This window comes from Balearica regulorum, chromosome 1 (genome assembly GCF_011004875.1).
Source record: "Balearica regulorum gibbericeps isolate bBalReg1 chromosome 1, bBalReg1.pri, whole genome shotgun sequence".
NCBI lineage: Eukaryota > Metazoa > Chordata > Aves > Gruiformes > Gruidae > Balearica > Balearica regulorum.
In genome coordinates this window covers 134,101,071-134,124,871 of record NC_046184.1, presented here as the reverse complement: position 1 = coordinate 134,124,871, position 23,801 = coordinate 134,101,071, and the positions used below count along the sequence as shown (strand labels likewise).

General features: G+C 39.6%; 2 protein-coding genes across 4 annotated transcripts in view; one reads left to right on the top strand and one right to left on the bottom strand.

Moving 5' to 3' along the window:
- CTPS2 (CTP synthase 2) overlaps window positions 1-1,992 on the bottom strand; it is an 86,891-nt gene extending 84,899 nt beyond the window's left edge. The window contains exon 1 of one of the 3 annotated variants that reach the window (XM_075775987.1): window positions 1,192-1,992. The gene's annotated coding sequence lies outside the window, so the exon portion shown is untranslated. The remainder of the gene's footprint in view (window positions 1-1,191) is intronic. The other 2 variants (XM_075775978.1, XM_075776013.1) reach the window with 2 other exon arrangements.
- A 28-nt stretch (window positions 1,993-2,020) lies between these two features.
- Window positions 2,021-22,929, top strand: SYAP1 (synapse associated protein 1). The gene is made up of 9 exons (XM_075776076.1): window positions 2,021-2,344; window positions 7,083-7,201; window positions 9,545-9,611; window positions 11,308-11,381; window positions 11,715-11,854; window positions 13,562-13,707; window positions 19,570-19,628; window positions 20,605-20,752; window positions 21,775-22,929. Exons 1-9 carry the CDS (start codon window positions 2,137-2,139, stop codon window positions 21,900-21,902), a joined length of 1,089 nt encoding a protein of 362 aa, XP_075632191.1. The 5' UTR covers window positions 2,021-2,136; the 3' UTR covers window positions 21,903-22,929.
- Window positions 22,930-23,801: the final 872 nt, after the last annotated feature.

The window sequence follows — 23,801 nt, the reverse complement described above, 5'->3', positions numbered from 1 at the left end:
ACCTTGCACTGTGTATGAATAGGAATGGTAAGGGATCCAGAACTATTAAAAAAAAGATGAGGAGACCACCCCATAAAAATTCTGATAATTACTATCCTAATCAAAATTTTATCACCCTTCTTGTTGCTCTAATCTGCTGTTTGCATTGACTGCTGTTGACGTCCCTGCAATTTTCCCACTTCACCTGGCTTTCAAACAAGCATCGACGTTGCCACCATTTCTCCACCCCATCTGAAATGGGATGATGTAATTGTATTCACATTACATTCAGCCAGCTGTGGAGGCTAATCACTGGAATAAGTTTTGCACAATGACAGCATGCCTCACCACAGAGCAAAAATTCTAGGGTGAAGAAAATGTTTCCTTGCTTAAGTACCCTAATTCATCCATACAACATGTAACAGCACATGATCTAATGGTACATAGCATAAATCAAAGCTGCATGCTTCTTCAACCTCTGCAAGTCAGCAGCAGCTAGTGAGCGAACATTGTAACTCTTCCTCTTACGCTACTGAAGTAACATAAACACAGCCTGCATATTCAGCAGACAGAGCTCAAGAATGTAAGAAAGCTCTTATATTTCTTGATAATAAGACTTAATAAACTATTATTTCCTTGACAATATGGACAAAAGGAAGACCACAGCCATCAAAAGTAATTAACTTGAGAGAAAAGGATCATCAGGAATTAACTTTTCCCTGCCACTTAGTTTTAATATACATTTCTTTTAGATAGCATAGATTTTAAGTTTTGGAGCCTACCTCCTCGGTTTCAGGCTCTTCCTTCATAAATTCCTAATGTAGTTGTCAACATTAGCATTTCATAATCATCTAAGCTATTTTCAAAGCTATTTGCAGAAAAAGGAGAGGAGAAATTATTTCAACAACAGGTGTAATTCTTAGATGCGTGCTGCTTCAAAATTCTTAAACCCAGTCACCCTGCTTACACGAACCAAAAAGCTCGCCGTGATTTTAGCAAGAGCAGTGATTTCCCAGCAGCTTAGGGAAACACAACGTTTACTCGCAATAGAAACAAAGAACTCCAGGCGGTTTGGGAAGTCACTTGTAAAAGTAGAAGGAAATAGCGTTAGGGGAGTAAAAGCAAAAAGAGAATACTGGAAGCAAACATTTTGTTGGGAACTGGAAATCAGCACAAGCTGAGAGGAACACGAACTACTCCGTTTGGTCTTACCAACGGGGGCTTGCAGTTTTCAGTAGGGATTTCGGAGCTGCGCTACGGTCAGAAGTTGCCCAGGAGAGGGGCTCCCCCTGCCCCAGCAGCTCGGCGACCGTTACCTCAGGGAGCCGGCGGGCAGCCCCGCCGCGGCCCAGGTGGGAGGCGGGAAGGGCCGTCAGAGGGCGGCCGCGAAGCGGAGGCCGGGCCGGGGAGGAGAGCAGGACGGCGGAGCAGGGCTGCCCCCTCCCCAGCGACCGCAAGCCGCCGGCCTGAGACTTACCGCCCCGCTTCTTCGTCTTTAAAGGGGGATACCTCAGCCAGCAGCCCGAGAGCGGAGATGAGGTGCGCCCGCTGCTCGGTAACCGCCGCGCTGCCCCCCCCCCCCCCCCGCGGCCCGACCCCCGCCGCGGGGTTACCGCCGGGGACTGCCAAACTAAAACCAGCCCCCGGGGGAGGGGGCGGCACCTTCCCGAGGAGGGCGAAGCCCCGCGGCAGCCCCCTCACCTCCGCCCGGCCCCGAGCCGCAGGTGAGACGCCCATGAGGCGAGGCGAGGCCAGCCCGCTGCTCCCCCGCCAGGGATGAACGAACCAGCGCGCGGCGCCGGCAGCCGCGGGTGCTTCCGCGCGCCTCCCACGCAGGCCGAGGTAGGCGGGCGCGGCGCGAGCGTCCGGTCTAGCGGTCTCCGCGCGACAGGTGCCCCGGGGCGGCCCCGCGCGCCCTCCCGCCGCTCCGCCAGCGGCGCTCTTCCCACCTCGCGCGCCAGCGCCGCCGCCCCACCTACTCCCCACCCCCTGCGGCGACGCGAGAGAGAGGCCAGAGCACCGCCCTTCCCCGCCGCAGGCGGAAGTGGCGTATGCGGAAGGAGCGAGTAGTCCGGGTTTCCGCATACAGAGCGGCTCGCCCCGTGGCGTTAGGAGTGCCCGTTAACGGCCGAGCGCGGCCGTCGCCGCTCCCGCACCATGTTGCGCGGCCTGGGCAGCTGGTTGGGGCTGGAGCGGGCAGGCGAGGAGAAGCTGCTCTCGGCCGAGGAGAGGAGCAGCTCCGCGGAGGAGGAGGAGGAGGCGGCCGCAGCAGCAGCGGGCGCGGAGCCGGCGGTGCAGAGCTCGGAGCAGGTGGAACTGCAAGTGGACTCGGAGGCGCTCCTCAGCCAGGCCAAGGGACTCGGCAGTGAGTGTCCTGCCCTCGCACGCCGGTGCTGACGGGGAGAGCGGGGCGGGGGCGGCCCGGCACCGCCAGCCCCGGGGCACACCCGCACCTGACCAGAAAGCGGCCTTTGCGCTGCCCGTGCCGCCCCCGCCGCCTCCGCTCCGCTCCCCCGCGGTACCCTGAGCTGCAGCGGAGAGGTGCGGGGCTCCTCCCCCTCCCGCACACCGCTGCTGGGGGGCTTCGTGCAAGGAGAGGGCTTGAATAAGAGACAATAGCTTCGCTTGTTGGAGAGCTGTGCCGTGCCCAGGCACGGGGGATGCTGCTATGGGGCTGTTCTTAAAAAATAAACCAGTTGCCTTAGCAGCAAAATTCCCTTAAGGGAGTGAGAGCAGGGTGGCAGCTGGAGAAGTGAGGGCAAACTAGTTTAATGCACGTTTAGGGGTTGCAGAAGTTACCGGTGCTGATCATTGGCACATAAACCAAAACTTTAGTTGAACTAAATGGTTTTAGATAGGGTTTAGGATGTTAAGCATGTTTATTCTCAGTACAACAAATGTAGAAGAAAAACCCCTTTTCATCTGGATAGCTACAACTCCAATGTAGCTTGCATAGTGATGCAAAATGGGGAACCTAAGTTTGAGGTGACCACGATGCTCTTAAACCAAAACGGCTCTGAAGCGCATCTTTCCAGATGTAAATGGTAATTCAGGTTAGTTTAGCTAATATAGAATATGATCTCAGTGAAGAAGTCTTAAAAGTCATTTTTCCTTACCTTTTTTATTTTTTGTCTTCACATATCTTTGTTTTGCATCTCTTTTAAATGATATTTGTTAACTACAGTCTGGGGCATGCATCGCTTCTGTGTAGTTTTTCATACAGCTTGTCCAGTCTCTTTCACAGTTCTGAAACAATCCTATGCAATTGCTAAGGCTGTTAGTTTGGAAGTGTCCTAATTCTCTAGTTTCATCTTCATTTTTCTGTATTTCTGATATTCTTTTTAAGTAGCAGTTATTGACAATGAGAAATATTTTTTTAAGTTGCTAACAACTCTGTACTGTTAAAGGATGTTGCCTCACTGGAGATAAGAAAAAAAATTCACAAAAATTTGAATATTTGCAATATGAACCAAGTAATTGGCTGCAAATGTTCCTTTCAGTTATCATCTTTTTCAGATTGGTGCTAAATGAACAGTATTTCTTTAAGTATCTGTTCTGTTGTCATTGTGGGAAAAGTGATGGATACATATAACGTACTTCATGAACTGGTGTGGGGTTTAGTGATTTTTCCTAGGAAAGAAATGGGGTTTGATTATTTTGTTGAATTCATCTGTAATGAGGCGAGGCTGTAATTTGCTATAGGTAAGGATTCTGTAGATTAAGTAGATTTTTAGATAAAATTAATCCAAAGTACAGCTTCATACTAATTTTTTAAGTGCTTTCTTACCAGTGCTATGAAGTGTTGGATCAGTATCAAGTGAAATGTTAGTCTGAGATGGTTCTTTACTGTGCTTTGCCTTAGGCTATCTGAGCTGCAGCAGATTATCTGTGTAGTTTGGTCAAATACTTGTCTGGCTGTTGTAAACTGATCCTAAAAGACTTAGAATTTTCAGGAGAAGAATAAGTATTGACTGTAACAGATATAATTTGCTCTGGAAGTCAGAATTTGGTTTAGTGATACATGGATTCATTGTCTGTGACACCAGAGAAGATTCTGGTGGAAAAGCTTTTTTGTAAGGATTTGCATGTCACTATGTAACACATGATTACTCTAGAAACATCTGCATGACTAATAACCAGGGTAGCTGTGTAGAAAGACTCCCCTAGCACATAAATAATTTTACTAGTAAAACCGAAGCCTTACACAAATTATTTTTTGCTCATTATCACATCATTACAAAGGTTAGGAGAGTTTCTCAGTGTGAACTAATACTACAAATATTGCTAGATACATATTCTTACTATAGGCTTAGATTTGTAAGAGGGAGGGAAACCTTCTTGGTCATTTGAAAATGGAAGTGTTACTCTTTCCATCACTGATTCTATTTTTCTGAGGCTAAGTATCACCTCTTACTGAGGTTTTAGAAGTACCTCAGTTCAGAAGAATATTTGCCCTTAATGGAAATAAAAACCATTTTGTTCTTCAGAGTGGTTCCAGGACTGGCCAAAACCACTTTGCCCAACAATACCAAAATATTGCTGGACAGCAAATATTTTGGCACCTCTTGCACCTAAAACGATTGCATATGAGAAAGTTTCCAGGGATACATAAAACAACCAATAAAAGCTGGTAGGGAGGAAACAATCTGGTAGGCTGCTGCTTCCTCTACTGCCATAAGAGGGACAGTATATATGTCTATATGTAAGGTGTAGAAGATAAGCTTTTTCTCAAACAATGTGAAGCATGTGATGGGTTGTAAAGCCTGATAACAGATATAAAAGATGCTAGCAAGTACCTGAAGGAAGTTTGGTTGCCACCATTCTATGGCTCATAAATGGAAGTTACACAGGAAAAACTGGCTTGCTTGAGGGCTGGCTAGACCTCTGCATTTGTCAGTATTGATTTGGTGATATCATTAGAGAGAGATAATATTTTATACATCACAAAGAACAGTCAGCTTTCCAAAAGGTGACATGTTCCAAAGTAATTAATTTTACCAGTGGCTAACAACTGTGTGTTAAAACAACTCAGTTTTTTGCATGTTACTTCTTACATGTCTAACCTATAAGGAAACTGGAATTTTTCTGATGTCTTGAGAAGGAAGGTGGATTTTTTGTTTGTTCGAAACAGAAATGCTGGGGTGTTTTTTTTTTAAATCCCCTGTATAAAAGTCAACATTGTTTTTTCTGGAATAACTAAAATATTCTTACTATCCCATGTGCTTTGCATTCTTACTAATGCTTCAAGTACATCTTTGGTAGTTACTATGCAGTTTAGATCCACCATTACTGCTTCTAACTCTAGAATTGGAATAAAATATTTTCAGTTGGAAGCGACCTACAAGAGTCATCCAGTCCAACTGCCTGACCACTTCAGGGCTGACTGAAAGTTAAAAGCATGTTGAGGGCATTGTCCAAATGCCTCTTAAACGCTGACAGGCCTGGGGTATCAGCCACCTTTCTAGGAAGCCTTTTTCAGTGTTTGACTACATTCTCAGTAAAGAAATGTTTCATAATGACAAGTCTGAGCCTCCTCTGACTGATGCAGCTTTGAATCACTCCCACAAGTCCTGTCGCTGGATCCCAGGGAGAAGAGCTCAGCACCTCCCTCTCCACTTCCCCTCCTCAGGAAGCTGTAGAGAGCCATGAGGTTGCCACTCAGCCTCCTTCTCTCCAAACTAGACAAACCCAAAGTCCTCAGCTGCTCCTCACAGGACATTCCTTTCAGCCCTTTCACTAGCTTTGTTGCCTTCCTCTGGACACATTCAAGGACCTTCACACCCTTCTTAAATTGTGGGGCCCAGAACTGCGCACGGTACTCAAGGTGAGGCCGCACCAACGCTGAGTACAGCAGGACAATCACCTCCTTTGATGGGCTGTTTATGCTGTGTTTGATGCACCCCAGGATGGGGTTTGCCCTCTGGGCTGCCAGGGCACACTGCTGGCTCATACTGAGTCTGCTGTCAGCCAATGCCTCCAGATCCCTTTCTGGAGGGCTGCCCTCCAGCCACTCCTCTCACAGTTTATACTTGTTTATTACTCTGTCCCAGGTGCAGAATCTGACATTTGTTCTTGTTAAATTTCATCCCATTGATGATTGTCCAATGCTCCAATCTATCTAGATATCTCTGCGATTATTATATTTACTATGGTAGTTACTGACATTGTGTCATTGTGTATACTGTAGCTGTGATACTACAGTCCTACAACTGTTCAGATGTAACAAAGTGCTTGTGACATCATGTCATTATCTGAGAAATAAACAATACCAATGTTGTTTTAAGATCCTTTGTCAGTTAACTGATATTTAATGTTTCTGAAAGTTCATGATATATATCTTGCTGCTTGCAAGTTTGTTCTTCTTCATTAAAAACTAACAATAAAAGGCAACTGTCCATGCTACATAGTTCTTTCCCTGCTACCTTTCTTCACTTCGCACTGCTAATATAAAAAATGCTAGTTAGCCTCTGGGAGTATTTGTTACTGCTGTTCTGACACTGAACATATTCAGAAAAATAAGCAAACAGGGCCACAGTGCTTCTCATGGAGCTAAAAAGAAGACAATGCAAAATAGAAAAGGGCAAACATCAAAAGCAAGCTTCTATCTTAAGACTTTTGAAAGAATGTCAAGTGTTACTTGCCTAAAATTTGTCATGCATTTGCTGCCTTCATGAGACTTTATTGTGCTTGTCGATTTTCTTAAAAAAAAATATAATTCTGTTTTAATACTGTTGCTAAAGTTACTTCATTGCTTAATGTCTCTGAAATACTTGAATGAGGAAAAACACATTGCTCCAGAAAATTCATTGGAAAGCAATAGTTCAAGGATGATTAGGAATGCTTGACTTGGTAAACAAGGTTTACGTATAAAAGTTTGATTTACAGAAAGTTGTGATCAAACCTACAGTTTGATCATCATGACTAAAGAATATGAACTAGAAAAGGATTTTTGCAGTTCTTTGTAGGCTGGAAGCTTGGTTAAATGAATTTGAAAGAAGATTTCAAGTAGGTATCCAAATGTCTAAAGAGAAAGCAAAATCTAGTAAGAGAACTTGGATGTAAAGAGATTTTTTTTCAGCTCTTTCTGTTTTCATCTGTGAAAGGTTACCTCTTCAATTTTGCCACTGCTGCTACAAAAAAGATATCTGAATCCGTTGCTGAAACAGCACATACGATAAAGAAGTCTGTAGAAGAAGGAAAAATTGACAGTATCATTGATAAGGTATTTTATTTCTAGATACTTGATCTGAAAGATCTGCTTGCTTGCTGTTGTTGTAATGTGTGGCAAATCTGGCATGTGATAACATTTCTTTAAACTGGCTTTAGGAATTATTTCAAGAGCAGTATCTCCTGTCATAATAAATGATGTGACCGAAATATTTATTCGGGGTAGGCATGCCAAAAAATGGTCACTGTGCTTTACTCAGTACTGCATCTACATTCCTTTAGGATGTACATACACTGGAGAAAGACCAGGAGAAAATATGAAAAATGCTGACACGGGAGGAAAGGCTGGAAGAGTTAGTAGAGACAGGGAATTGAGGGGTGTCTGGGAGATGTATGGGATGGGTTTTTTCCCTAGTTTATTTAGCTGAAAAGAGGAATGCCATAACCGGCATCTTAAATGCATCTCTGAAGCAAGATTCAGAATTAGGCCAGCTTTGTGGATATTGTATAGTAAGACCCTAGAGCTATGCAGGTACGGTTTCATAAGACCCAGTGAGTTAATGAAACAGCTTACTAGTGTCCTGTTCTTTCTCTTCCTCCCGGTCCAGCCACTTATCTCTTGCCCTCCCTGTTCCTGGCTGCCAGTTCCAGTTGCTTAACTTCTGCCAGCAAATGTTCTTCCAGTGCTTTAAGTCATGAATTTGGCAGAAAGAAAGAAAGGAAAAAAAAAAAAAAAAAAAAAGGGCAGCAGTAAGTGCTATGTATTGTTCTGTGTTTTTTAGCAAGGGTAGCTTGGAAGGGGAAGGGAACTGGCCAAAACCAGCCCAGCTGTAGTGAGACTGTGCTGCATCCAGGAGTGTCAGACATGGGAGATGCAGCCAGACCTTTGCTCCTGCTCCGGTCTCTCAAGCACCCCTTCAGGGGAACTAAAGTGTTCCCCCTGCCTTTTTTTTTTTTCTCCTTAAATGCAGTGAAATTCAATATCTTGATATAATTAGTTTTCGTGTTGTCCTCCAAATTAATCATCAAATGACACTTCTAAATTTGTATTAGGAATGAATTTTGTCGCCAGATTTCATTGACTTTTTAGAGACAACCGTCTATATATAATAGCAGTTATATTTCCTACTACAGTATATTAGAGTCTAATGTAATTTTGATCCGCATCAAAAAGGAAAAATAGAGTAAGAAGGTTATTTGGTAATTTAATATACAAATAATAATGTTCATAAGGAACTGTAGCTAAGTATCTACCTCATATTTTATGCCTAAAATACCATTTTCTTTTTTCTGTGAATGCCTTAAGAGTAATACAGATTCCTTGTTTTGACTAATAAGTTTACATTGCGGAGAAACAGACTATAGCTATATCATCATAAAGCTTTTGTCTTACACCATATAAATTATTTTATTCCATAAAGGCCAAAATTTCATATAACTTACAACCAGGAGGAACCACAATGATCTGTTTGTATAACAGGCACTAGGTAGTTCTCTCACTGATGTTAATCTTAAACTGAAATGCGGGGTTGTTGAAGGAAAAAAATATAGGAATTTTATCAGGATTTAGCTTGAAGATTTGCATACTTTTTGGCAACTCGTTAAGCCATAAACCTCACTGCTTAATTTCTGTTTTGCAAGTGGTTTAAGTATTCATTTCTAGCTTCATGGATTTTTGCCTCTGCTTTCAACTACAAAACATTTGCATTGTTACTTGTAGATCATGGCATACTGACTTCTGAGACCATTCTCCATTTTTTAATTCTAAATTCAATGGAGGATATTTCTGAACATAGTTTTTTTTAATTAAAATTTGTCAACATAAATGGAGAAATTATTTTATTTCCACTAAGCGGACACTCTGAAAATCATACTTAACAATTTTACCAGTCTAATTTATTGCAATGGATATATTTCTTAGGCAACTCTTGAAACTTACTAGTTTCAAGATAAGTAACTTATCTTTACTTTATCTTAAGTAAAGATACACTTAAAGGGTATCTTTAAGTGTTTAGTGCTTTACAAACATGTTTAAACTGTCTAAACAGTTAGTCTATGTTGTCTGTTATTTGATATGGTAAGGCAGTAAGTGTATGTGCATAGTATGCTGATGTTCAAATTATCAGCTAGGATTTTCCTCTTTCTTTTTTTTTTTTTGGTCCCCCGAACTGGATAAAACTATAAATATAATTTTGAAAGTGTACACAATAGTTTAAACTTTTAAAGGCAAAATCAAATGTTTCAGTAAATGAAATGTATGATTTAAATGAAACACCTTAATTAACTTACAAAAAGCGCCACCAGGGATATATATGATCCTGCAGTGTATTTGAAAGCACTTTCAGAGTGAACATGAAACAAGAGGAGTGACTTCTTTTTATTGTAATTTTTATTTTAGACAATTATTGGAGATTTTCAGAAGGAACAGAAAAAATTTGTACAAGAGCAGCAAACAAAAAAATCAGGTAATGTATGTTTGTTTTGATAAGGCATAACATCACATAAGCTAAAACTTGCTGGAAGCTGGATAATTGAGCTACATCTAAATCTATCAAAATTCCATTTCATGAAACACATTTTGGCAGAACTGAACATATATTGTGGAATAGGAAGATGACATTTTCAAGTGAGGTTAGTGTAACATTATCTAGTTGTTTAGATTTGCTTTTTTAACCATATTCCACTTTATGAAATTAACTCAAAGATCGCTGCGCTAGCGAAGCTGATCTTGTTGTTTTCAATCTTAAGCCTGTGTACTTACTGAAAACAGGCATGCTGACTACCTTTCTTTTGAGCTTTAGCAATCATGTCGCATTTTCATAATGAAATTAAGAACATGGGTTAAGGTTTGCACTATAATATTTAATTAGTTTTGCTGTAGGAGTTGTTCGGCTTACATTAAAGGCATAATTGCTCTTTTGCTTTCCCATAAGTCATTTGCTTTATAATTATCTGTGATCTAAATCCTTTGAGTTATCCACCCATGTACTATTGACATTAGTGGATCTATTTGAGACTTTAAAATAAGCACAATTTTTTTTCTATGTTGCATTCCATCATTGGCTTTTATCTCTTTTAATGTGTTACCTGAATGCTATGATTTCTCACAATTTGAATAATTAGTGGCTCTATTGTTAATCTTGAAAATGAGCTGGTTTTAAATGGATCGCAATAAAATTTTTCATAGTCTGTAGTTAGTATGTTAGTCTGGTTTCTTCTTGCAAGACTGTTTATGTGATTGCGTTGTCTGTATTTCTATCTTTTTGTCTCTGTTAGTAAACTTTGGCATCTGTTAATATATTTCTACAAGTTTCATGAAAATAGGTAGCTAGGCTGACAAAAGGAAGACTAACAGATGGCGTAACTGAAAGAAGCATTAGCATCAGATAGGAATCCATGTGGGTGAAAGCTGTTGCTGATTTCAGGTGCATAGGCAAATAAGCATTGTTAGTTTTAGGTGCACAAGAATTGTTTGTTAACTGTTACAGATGCATCACAATACCTCTGTAGGCTCAATTTGCATTGGCAGTGAAGAGAGTGATAGATTTCTACACATCTGCAATAGTTTATTTTCCTCTATATACAGTCTACAGAATTATTTTGGAAGTATCTCTGTAAATATATAAATCAGCTGAACTCGAGTATGCTTATACAGCGTATAACATTGTAATTTATAACAAATTTATAACTTTTCTGCATCGTTAAAGAATAGGTGTCTTCTGGGTGTTAGAAAATTAATACAAAAGTAAATGATTTTGAAAACTTAATTTAGACAAAGTTTACGTGTTTAAAGTGAATCTAGAAATTTCTATTTGCAGGCAGCTTAACCAGTTAATGCAGTACTACTTTAGTAACTAAACTAAGAGGCACCAAGTTCTGACAGCAAAGAAATCACCAGTTTTAGTTTTACAATAACAGAAATCAGCAACTATTTAATTTATTTTTTTTTACCTGTGATAAGCAAAGATCCATTCCTAGAGTTTCTCTCTTATGCCGTGAACTTAGTTTAGGAAAAAGGAACAATGAATTGGCTTACTGATGTAAGTCTGCTTATTTTTGTGACATTATACGTTATTTTATGTAAGGTGGGTTTTTGTGGTTGTTTATTTTGTTGTTTTAAAAGTAAAACACATGCAATTATTTTCCTCCTTTCAATAACAGAAGCAGCAGTGCCTCCCTGGGTAGATAGCAATGAAGAAGAGACAATTCAACAACAAATACTGGCCTTATCAGCAGTAAGTATTTTGTTTCCTGTAAGAGTTGAAATTTTTCTGTTGGAGAGGTTAAAACTTCCTTTTTTTCAAAGTTTGGCTGGCATTATTAAATTATGTCTTTTTCAATATACTACTTCTAATGTGTCCGTCACTGCACTGATCATGTGCACTTCTTTCAGTATCAATTTGAGCCAAAGTAGATCCCTAATATAATTTTTGATTTTTGTAAAGGCTGTACAGCTTTGTGGTATGATAGAATTATGTGGGAAGGGGGATTGCTTTGCTGATCTTGTGGGGGAAGTATGATAGCCTTTTTTTAATATCAGTTAATGACCATAAATATGTTCTTCAAAGGATAAACGAAATTTTCTGCGGGATCCTCCAGCAGGTGTGCAGTTTAATTTTGACTTTGATCAAATGTACCCTGTTGCAATGGTGATGTTACAAGAAGATGAACTTCTCAATAGGATGAGGTTTGATCTTGTTCCCAAACAGTAAGTAATTTCTGCTGGTAACTATGTATGGATGTACTTCTAACATGTCTGTAAATATTCATAAATTGCTCCTTTTTCTTTTCACTTCCTTCAATTTTTTCAGTACTTCCTCTGTATGTATTTTATATCTGCTAATTTTGAACACGTGGAATATTGCATGTGCATTGCGATTTAGCAGTTAGAGGAAAGAACAGAAGTAGATCTGATAGAAATTCAGAGCTAATAAGGACCTGTTGACTTAAGTATGGGAGAGGCCTTAAATTTTTTCCGTGTCCAGTATGCTAAATTAATTGAAAATCTTTTTTTCCAAACAAAGGTAAATGCAGCAACAGCAATGTTCAGATCTATTGGTGTAACTGACACCCCAAAAAGGTTATTAAAGATAGTCAAAGGCCCCATGGAGAAATGGTAAAAAATGCATCACAAAACAGCAGCAATGCAAGCAAGAAAAACTGGTTTTGAATAGGCAATGGGAAAAGCTCTGTGTTGTGACTGCCTTCCTTCTAGTGGACTTAACTAAAAGGTCCATAAGGTTTTTTGTCCCAGCAGTTATGGCCTGTTCCAGTATGGCTTCTTGATCCCAACTGTATTCCAGTGCTGTTCTCCTTTCTTGCCCAGTCCCAGACTCTGCTCCTTAAGTTTGTTTTATAGGTCAACATTCTTGTTAAGTAGGAGTTTCCAACATTAGTCTCTTGGCTGAGGATGGAAATAGGAAATCTTTCTTTGTGTGCTTTTCTTAAATCTCCTCCTTTTATAAGCCTTCCGAACTCCTTATTTTATTTACCCCCTTCCCTGCTGTTCTTTGTTTCTGTCAGTCCTAAAGCTCTGCCTGTATTCTAGGTCTTCATCAGATCTGTCTCTGATGCTCTGTCTTCAGCCTCTGGTCATGCTATCCTTGCCTATCCCACCCCATTGCTTAATAGTTCAGGGTTTTTTCTGTTCTTAGTCTCAGTAGTCACTGTTTGTCTGAATGGGCAGGAAGGTAGCTTCACTCTCTCCTGTCTTTTTCTTGACCTATACACATTCCTCCCTGCTGGCCCTGCCATTTCTGGCTTCTCTTCCTTCTGAGTTAAAATTGAGTCTTTTCTTGCCTGCTGGAGGATTATCAGATGGAAATGTTAGCTAAGAAATGGGATAGTCTCCCGCTTACCAGAGCTGGTCATTTCCTAGATGGCAGTTTCTAGTTACTGAGGGTCCTGTGGACGTGCTGAAAAATACGAAGATAATGAAATAGTTCTGCGGTAAACTAGGAATGGCTTCTGCCTATAGATCAAAGATGTTCCACCTGAGGTCTAGTGAAGATGTAGATGAATATAGTTTCGCAATAACAGAATGTTGGTTTTAGAGTCAGTGAGGAGAACAGGATTATTTGGTTTGTTGGGTTTGTTTACATAATTTGGCAAGAGAGATGGAACAGCATAATGTTGTTCCAAATTATATATTGCTTGCATGCTGCTAAGCTTTTTCTAGAGAAATAACTATTATTATTATATATTCAAGTCCATTGTAACTATCTTGTAAGACATCAAGAACTTCTACAATGATGGATTGTTTTTAAACTGTTAATACCACAAATTCCTAAGTTTTTACTTAGAAGGCAGCTATGTCTGCTCCTTCTCTCTGCATATTTAATTTTATTTCATTGCTGGATGGTAAAAGGAACCATATTTCCAAATGTAGTAATCAAAATCTGTTTGTTGTCTTTAGCATAAAGGAGGAGGTGTTCTGGAGAAATTATTTCTACAGGGTGTCCCTGATTAAACAGTCTGCACAACTCACTGCACTTGCAGCTCAACAGCAAGCAGTAGGAAAAGAAGAGAACAAAGGCAGAGAAGAGGACAGTCAGCTGAAAGGTATGGAAAGGATTTCTTTTAGCATAGCTTATTAAGTTAGTGTCATGCATGCTGACTACATACATCAGGTGACATCAAATTTTTATCCTGGATTTCCTATGAAATCAGAACTTCTCTCATCATCCTTGGTCTGTTTGTCCAGATGGGGCAGAGGGGGCTCCTAGTGCTTTAAAGCTGTTTTCCAATTTCAGTCAACTTTGTCAGAAGAATGGAAATCTCAAGAGATGAAATTTTGTACTTGGCGTATAATAGCTGAAGACCACTAGTGGTCTCTGTTGTGCTTTTTTGAGTTGTCAGAAAGAAGTAGGAGGTGCCAAGAAGTAGGTGGTTCACCTGATAAGACAACAGCCAACTCAGCCAGCTGGCACGTGGTTTGCTCTTGGCTTTTGCTTAGGCCTCAGGCCAAACAAAGTTAGTGATATGGGGGTAGAATTACTCTGGTGGTGGAGACAGAGACGCACGCAGGACCTGGAAAGGCACACAATCCGTTATAGAAATGGAGGAAGATGGGGCACCAGGAGGCTACCTGGGATTCAACCTTGAGATGAAAAAGCCACTTCGACGTTGGCATCTTCAGTTATACTGATGAGTTTATACAGATTATTCTTACTGACCCTTTTATGAACCCTTGGGCATCTTTATCTGTGTGCAAACAAATTCTGCAAGCAGGAATATATGCAGCTTGAAGAGTATAAAGCAGTTACTGGCTAAGACACAAAAGATAACTAGTTGCTCATTAAATCTTAGCTTAAGCTATGTATGCTCACCACCCTTGGTAAGACACCTGAAGAATTTTGGCAGGCTGGGTAGGCATTAGGCAGAAAGAGAAAGCCTTCGCTGCACCTTGGAACAGGTTCCCATATCCCCAACATCAATACATTGTCATCGTCCACGAAATCCATTAATGCTGACGTCCAGTTGACACTGCTGGCCTGACAACCAACTGACCACTGCCAAGCTGACTTTTTTCCCCTCTTTCGGATATAATATCTTTCTATATTGGTATTTTTCCTCTTGAATCCTTGCACTGCTAATAATCCCATCTTTCTAATACTACCTCAGTTTCTAATTTCACCTTTCTTATCTTTTTACAGACTTTCTCACAGCTCTTTAGCACAGCTTGGTAATTTCCTGCACAGCCTGAGATAAGGTTACTTTAGATGAGCCTTGGCTCCTTGCACACAGGCAGCTGGACCTTGGAGTGAAGGGGAAGTTACAAGGGGAATTACAGAGCCAGGCTTGCACGTTGCATAGAAGATACCTTTTCAAACAGGACTGTAGTAGTTTTCTCAAGGGTTTTTTGTGTGTGTCTTTGCTGTCAGTTTGTCTCATTCTGTTTCTCATAGGTTCTGTTTGCATGTGTTAGTGCAGGCAAGGTCCCCATCGAGGATGAACAAAGTAGTTTCCTCTGAGTTAAAACCCAAGCAATGCTGACAGGACAGGTCACTCCAGAATCTACTTCAGAGCAAGAGGCACCAGTTCTGACTTCTTTTATGTAGGACAATTGTCTGCTGTCCCAATGGGCTATGTACAGTCAAACATTGCAGCATGTCCCTGTGTTGAACAGCATGCTGTCAATCATAGAAACACTACTCGTGCTATTTTAGGCTTTGTAAGCTTGAAAAAAATCATGGCCTCACTTGAGCATGTTACATGGAGCACAGAAGAGATCTAAGCCAAATCTATGCAAAGTGACCACAGGCAACGTGCCCTCCAGAGCATGCTAGCCTTTGAGGAGAGTAGCTCTTGCCAGCACACACCAGTGGGCTGTGAGGACCAGGCTTCCCTCCCTGGGAAGGTTGACAAAGACAGTATAGAAATAGCCCAACATGATATATGTGTTTACTAGAATGATGTAGTTCTTTTGCTCAGGATAGTTTAGAAGACTGCTTTAAGCAAAGTAGTACAGAATTTGTGTTTGGGGTTTTTTTTCTTTACCTTTAATTTAAAATATGTGCAGGTTAAAAATGAAGTTGAGAATTACATGACAGTGAATCTTCCTACTGTTTTAGTAGTTTTTGTAAACATATTCTTTTCTCTCTGTAGAAACAGAAGAGCAATAGAGGAACAGTGATTATATGGAGAAATAACCGATCAGTTTTGTGGAAGCTGAGACTTAATTTTTTTTCCGTGTGTAAAACAGCTATTCTTAAATGTCCTACACTAACTCTTTCATCATAACAGAAAGCTTTTGTCTTTACCTTTCAGTCCAAAATGTATTTAGACTTGTTTCCTACTTACCTGTTCATGTCATATCACTTCTACACTCCCACCATATTCAGTTCCCATTTTTATCATTTTCTATGAGCCAATTGTGTTTACTGTCACCCTGTGCAGCTGCCATCAACTCAGGAAATCACCGGGATTGTCATGATTTTGTAAACCTTTCCACTTAACTGGCATCTAAATGCATTTATCTAATTTTCTTTCTTCCTTGGATTTCTTTATTGTTGTAATTTTTTATCTGTTTTGGATTTCTGTTCCTCCGGGTTTTTTATTACACCAACTGATAGGATTACATTACAGACTATTAACAGTAGCAACTGTCTTCTCCTCTGATTTCTGTAGTGCTTCACAATAGGTCTTTACAGTATTGGATCCTTTCATTTGCTACTGCATTTAGTCCTTTGTATAGAGGAAAAGGTTGTGTTTGGAAAGATTAGAAACGTAAGTTCTGCCAAAAGATATTTTCTTCACTGTTGTTTATAAGCATATTCTCTGTGAATATCAGTGTGCTTCCCCTTTCCACTATGCTTTTTATTTGATTTCTGTTTCTGCATATCATTGCTTCACTAAACCAATTTAAGAAAAAAGGAAAGCAACCAGGCCAAGTGCAAGGTCCTGCATGTGGGTCGGCGCAATCCCAAGCACGACTACAGGCTGGGTGGAGAATGGATTGAGAGCAGCCCTGAGGAGAAGGACTTGGGGGTATTGATTGATGAGAAGCTCAACATGACCCGGCAGTGTGCGCTTGCAGCCCAGAAAGCCAACCGTGTCCTGGGCTGCATCAAAAGAGGGGTGACCAGCAGGTCGAGGGAGGTGATCCTGCCCCTCTACTCCACTCTCATGAGACCCCACCTGGAGTACTGCGTCCAGCTCTGGGGGCCCCAGTACAGGAGAGACATGGAGCTGTTGGAGTGAGTCCAGAGGAGGGCCACGAAGCTGATCAGAGGGCTGGAGCACCTCTCCTATGAGGACAGGCTGAGAGAGTTGGGGTTGTTCAGCCTGGAGAAGAGAAGGCTCCAGGGAGATCTAATTGCGGCCTGCCAGTACCTGAAGGGGCCTACAGGAAAGCTGGTGAGGGACTGCTTATCAGGGAGTGTAGTGACAGGACAAGGGGTAATGGGTTCAAGCTGAAGGAGGGTCGATTTAGATGAGATGTTAGAAAGAAATTCTTTACTGTTAGAGTGGTGAGGCACTGGAACAGGTTGCCCAGAGAGGTTGTGGATGCTCTGTCCCTGAAGTGTTTAAGACCAGGTTGGATGAGGCTTTGGGCAACCTGGTCTAGTGGAGGGTGTCCCTGCCCATGGCAGGTGGGTTGGAACTAGATGAGCTTTGAGGTCCCTTCCAACCCAAACCATTCTGTGATTCTATTCTATAATTCTTGGCTAGTCAAATAAAAGTTACTCTATTGTTAATTACAGTGCTAAAGGTTTCCTTTATGCAAGCTAAATATGTAGTTAAATGGGCAGTCTTAAACTGAAAGTTCCAAGGGCAGCATAACCTTTTTGTTTTTAACAGTACTCATATTTGTCAAACTATGGCTGTTTTAATTGAACTTTACAGGAGAGATGGCAAGTGACCCTATTGAACAACAAAACTATTAGCTTTGAGTCATCCAAACCCTTGGAAATTGTCAGTAAAAAAGAAGCTGCTGCATAATACCTAAAGAGTTATCTAGTAAAATCACTATTGTGACTGAAAACAAAACATATCTTCATTAAAAAAAAAAAACAAAACCCACTGTCTTTTGGCCTGTTGCAGATTTCATACAATTCAGAAGACCAGTATAGAATATGCAGATAAATTTATTGTCTTAATGACTGTATATTCTGTAATGGCAAAGATATGTTTACCAGATCGTAGTAAATACATGTTTTGTTCAATTTGGAAAACTGCATAGATTTGGGAAGCTCTGAATTATCTGTGTTATTTTTTATTTAAATAACCTTTTTGAAGGTTGGATTCCCTAATTGGAGGCTAAAACTGGAACTAATTGCCTGTTGGTAACTCTCCATAATGTTCAGAGTTTCTTAAAGCTGACTGATATCTATAAAATAAGAATTAATTGCCTTCCATTTTTATCTCTGTCTCCTCCTTACCTGCTGTTTTCACAAAGTTAAATTAGCATGGTTGACATGAAAGGAAAAAAGAAGGGACAAATGGAAGACATTCCACGCTCTAGTGTAGAGACTATATAAGATCTATAAGAAAATGCCAAGTTCTAGTCCTTCTCCAGGTATTAGTAACTGTTTACTTGGGAATGGTTACCTCATGGGCAGAGCGCACATCAGCAGTGGAAGAGATGGTGCCAGACCAGTAGATCCAGAACAGTGCTAATGATGTTAGTCACATCAGACTGGTGCACGGCCCAGTGCAGAGCTGCTGTGCCGCTTCTGCATGACAGCAGCAGATGGAGCTTGAGGCACCTCTCCTGCATGGTGCTTTGGGCACACGGTGCTGAGCAGCAGTGTCAGTGCCGTGTTCTACAGCCATGTTCGAGCAGGGAGTGCTGCAGCATCTTCTGCTGTGGTGTTGGGTGCAGTAGCAGATCCTCTGGAAGAGGAGAGGATGGGACAGAGCAGTGGGCATTGAGTAGATGAGGTGTATAAGCAGTGATAGCTACCAGTTAGGGGATTATCTTAATTAGAGCTGATCTTAATTTTAAAAATTAAACCTGAAAAAAAATTCCCCCTTCAGAAATTGCTGAGTAAGCAGGAAGGGTCCACCTGGGCATGCTGCAGGAAACAGAGCAGCAAGCTCAGAGCTGCTTTGCATGTTTAAACAAATAGAACTGCTAAGCAAGCACTCCAGCACTACCACAATCTGCCCTGTACATTAATTGTTCTTGCAGCCACCTGGCTCTTTATTGTAACTCCTCTACCCCGCTAGCTGCATGAGGAGGAAAGCTGGAGTGTTCCTTTACCTGCCAGGAAGAAAGATTGCTTGTAAACAGTCATTGTCTTCCTTGTACCATGCTACTAAATGCAGAATGGACAGTGAGTTTTCACAGGAAATTGGGAAGAGCTTCTAGGGTTTATGTTTTTCAGTGACTTCATTTGCCTGTGTGAAAGGTAAGGCTGCAGAGCACTTGTGCTCATGTGCATTTAGGGGTGTGCGTACAGATGTAGTCTGGCGTACCTAAGAGTCACTAGTGCCTGTGTCAATAGCAGTACCCAGCCATGAGAGTTTGGGAACTTCTGAGAGGCAGTAACTGGATTTCATGCCTAAGTCTACACCTTTGTAACTTTAAAGATCTTGTGACATGTGGTGCAATTTCTAAGTGTTTTATAGAAGGCATTCTTTCAAATTCCCAACTGTTCATATTTACGTATTTTTTTGGATCATCTTGAGGGGCAGAGAGGTTCCTGTGATTTAACTTTGGAGTCATAATGAGGAAATGGTTTGCTAAATTTGCCTTACTTAAGAACAGAAAATTGCTTCTCTTCTGTTTTGTTGCAAATGCTTCGTCTATGGCTGAATTCGGCCTTTAACCACCAGGATTCCTTAAAATTTAAAATACAGTATTTCCTTGTACATTTAATAGCTATGCAGAATAAATGACATCTCTACGTATTTAAATGTATAAATTAGATCTTTATATATATAAATGTAATCTACTTTTTTTTTCCTTCTTGATAGAAACAGGCCGGCCAAAAACACCACCTGTTGCAATAAAGCCTCAAATAAAATCTCAAGAGGTAAAAATGCTATTATATTTTTATCTGGTATTTAGTGTGTGAAACTGTTACTTAATTATGCATCCTTTTGAGAAAGGTGTGCTATGAGACCATAATAATATATTATCTGACAGTCCTAACCTGCTGCTGTTCTGCTGTGATATTAATTTTTAGTGTACATGCTTAAAACTCATCTTCAGTAGAAGAAACATTGGTTATCTGAAGAATACTTTCATTAGTATCCTGCACATTATAATAAAACATGTTTTCACTCTGAAGAGTGACGTTTCCAGAATGTTTGGAGTAGAAGGTTTGCATTGTATTTAGACACGAGTGGTACCTTCATAGAAGTACGTTCATGTGCCATGTTCTGCCCAATTCTTCAGCAGTTGTCAGGCTTAAGTATAGGAAATCTAAATGATGCATTGCAATAGCAATATTATTTTATTGCAATGGCAAGAAGAGTTTTGCTTGATATTGCAAAAACCTTTAACTTAGACACGTAATGACCCTTGTTCATTTCTGGATTGTAAAATCAGTGCCAGAGAGCACTCTTGGCAGAAGCAGAGCTGTGCTTTCACTTGCCAATAATATACAGCGGACTAAATTAAGCTGGAAAGATTTGCAAAGAACAGTCCTCTCTTTATCTTATTTGTGTGTAGAAAACTGTTACTGAATTGTGGTCAAAATTTAATATTAGTCTAGGTACTGTTCTAAACTACTTATGAGTTTATTACTATTTCTGAAGATTACAAAACCAGAACTAAAGTTGTTAAGAGAACAGAAAAAGGAGCCTAGGCTGAAAAGCAGATCATTTTCAGTGTAACTACCATTTTGGTCTTTACAAATATACTCTTAAAGAAAAATAGTTGTCAGAGTAATGCATTTGATTTGTTTCTTTGCTGACTCAATCTAAAAGGAAGTCAGTCACGAGTGACTGGTGACATTTTTTTTTCCCCCTTTTTGGATAAGCTTATACAAAACTATCTTACTGCAGGATGAGGAAGAGATTTCCACAAGTCCAGGTGTGTCAGAATTTGTGAGTGATGCTTTTGATGCCTGTAATCTGAATCAGGAAGACCTAAGAAAAGAAATGGAACAACTGGTGCTAGACAAAAAAAGAGAAGAGACTTCAGTAGTAGAAGGTAAAGGTATTATTACCTTCTGTGTCTTAAATACAGTAATTCTCATGTAAACAGCATCAAAACAATCTGTGATGATGTGACTCTGGCCACATGCAATGAGCTATTTACTATGAAGAAACCTGTATATGTAGATGCTTATCATAATACAATTTTCAGAATTCATCTTCTAATGTGTTACAGACGTTGCCAAAGCCTTGTTTTCTGAAATTATTTTTTCCAATATATAGCCAAGCTTGAGGAATTCTTAAAAGTAGTATCAGTTCCTTGCATCTAGCTTTTTGATGGAAGTGTTTCAATAAGTCATTAATGTGTAATTTGTTCAGAGAAATCTCAGCTGGCCTTACTGACTTGGACAATGGAATTATGTACCTTCATATCTAGGCTGAAGTACTAACCAGCACATAACACATCAAAAACCCATCTCCTCCCCCATACTCTTGCATATGGTAGGTAGAGCTAATTAAAACAGGGATTAACAACACAGGAATGACTTCTGACTCATGTTTTGCCCTGAAGTATGAAATATGATTACCTTTAACCCTGATTAAATGAGCTTGCTTAACTACAAATGTCAATGAGAAGAATACCTGGTTCTTTTTTAAAATTACCACAGTATTTGATATTGATTTTTTGTTTTTTATAACGGTATATTCAACAAACTTATGAACTTAATTTTTCCCTAGAGATTTAAAAGTATAAAGGGAGATTCAATTGATAGTAGACTGAAACACTGTTGGAAATGAGCTTGCAAAGGGACGCTTGTTACAACTAAACTGCATATTTGCTTTTTATATCTTTATTTTAGTATGCACATAGAAATATAGACTTGTATATTAATTTCTATCTGTGGTCAATAAGAAGATGAAATTTCTGATCTTGAAGTTTCTTTAGCTTTTAAGGAGAATTGTCCATAAAGTTTGAGGGATATAAGAGAGATTCAGCACAAATTCATCTAGTTTTATATAAATAAACAACATTGTGTATTATCTATTTAATTTTTACACATAATTTATCTCTTGTAGAAGAAACTGCTGATTGGGAAAAGGAATTACAACAAGAGCTTCAAGAGTATGAGGTGGTGACAGAATCAGAAAAGCGTGATGAAAACTGGGACAAAGAAATAGAAGAAATGCTGCAGGAAGAAAATTAAGCATTTTCACAAAATCACTATAACCCTAACCTTTTTCTGAGGACTGACATGGATTTCTGCTTTCATATTTTGCTTACAAAAGATCTTCAAAAGACATAAAAGAATCTAAAATCATTATAATTCCATATGGGGATACAACCATTATTTCTGTTCTTTATATGAGCAGTTTCTGAACTTCTGTGTTCTTCAAAAGAAAAAAAAAGCGAGGAGACAGACACTGCAGGTTATATGTCATAATTAAAAGCGATAACATTGTTACACAAAGCACCAGTTTAGTTTGAGGCATTTTTAGATGGTCAAGAAGCTCTGTAAGGAGACTTCTAAATCTAAGGATCTCAATTTGTTTGTCTACAACCTTTCTATTTGGGATGTAAAAATGGATGTTGTAAGTAACTTAGTCTTTGAAAATAACTCATCACATTTGCACTCTGATCCCTGTATAATCTGTAAATGTGTACTGTTTTAAGGTACTTGTAGCTAGTACCTTTCATGTGTATTTAACTTCCTTAAATGTATGTAGCCAAAGAATTTACAGAAAAGCCTGTTGAATAACTTCCGATAATTTGTTTAAAAAAAATACTAATTCAGACTCCAAAAGAAGTACTGATTAATTATTGGTCAGTTATGAATAACTGGCAAACATTTAAGCATTTAAATAAGAACAGAGTTATTAACTGAATTAAACTGTTGTTTTTGTTAAATCATCATATTAAGATATTGCCTTTCTCCACAGAGAAAAATGGTTTAGTGCATTCTTTCTTCAGAAGACTGTTGTGTTTCCACTTAATTGTGCTGACTGAGAGCAAATTAAATGTTTCTCTTTAAGTGCTGAAACATTTATGTAAAAACTTTGGCTAGTTTGGACATCTTTATTAAATACTGTAGATATGTATAAAACTGGCTCATTTATTGGGAGGGAGGGCAGGGTGAGGGGCAAACATATTTCAGACTTACACAGATTTCAAAAATATACTTTGTCACAGTGCTTAAGACATGGAATTTAAATAAAAAATAGTTTTCTTTAAAAGATTTTTTGATTCTTCTTAGGCATCTGGATGTTTGCTGTATTTTTAACATTAAGTCAGTATCTTTATGTATATAAGTGAAGATTTGATGTTCTATTTGTCATCTGTTTCATAAACTTGTGTGACAAAACATTTGTGAAATCCTAATTATGAAGGAAAATGAGTAAAATAAAGTAGGTAGGAGCCATTAAGCACAATTGGATTACAGGCATGTTGTATACAGTAAGCTCTGTCTTAATGACATAATTCTGCAGAAAACTTCTGTGAAGAGACTGAAAAGATCATAGCTGTAATGACTCAGTCAATATTCATCTCATGGGAATTGAAAAGAGCTAAGTGGTTTTAACTGCCGTTAACTGTAAGAAAGGACTATTTAAAATTGTCTCTATTAGCAACTTGGACAGAAAGCCCACCTGTATGTTTCATCGTGGAAAATGAATTGTTTTAAACCTGCATACATTTTACTTCTCCAGTTAGTTTCTTTGTTACTATACACTTTCTCAACTACAAATCATCCTAAGCATGATTTGTATTTTCATATTGTTTTTCACTTTTAGTTAACAAATGCAAGATAAGTCATGGTGAATAAGAGGTACTTGAGGAGCTTTTTATGTCTGGGATTAATTAAAGGCCACAAAAGTTAAATCTGTTAAGCTCATAAAGATCAGCCTATTCAAAGTTTAGTGTTTACTCTTGACAAATACAACTGCTCACAGATTGAAGCAGGAGACATTAGGATCTGTCTACAGTACGGTAGTTTGACACAACACCTTCTAAAAAGATGGGTAGTTCTATTCTGAGAGTGGCAAATCTTCCCCGGATGACTCAGAGCTCAAAGTCACTGCTCTAAATGTCTCCTTTCTTAAAAACCAGC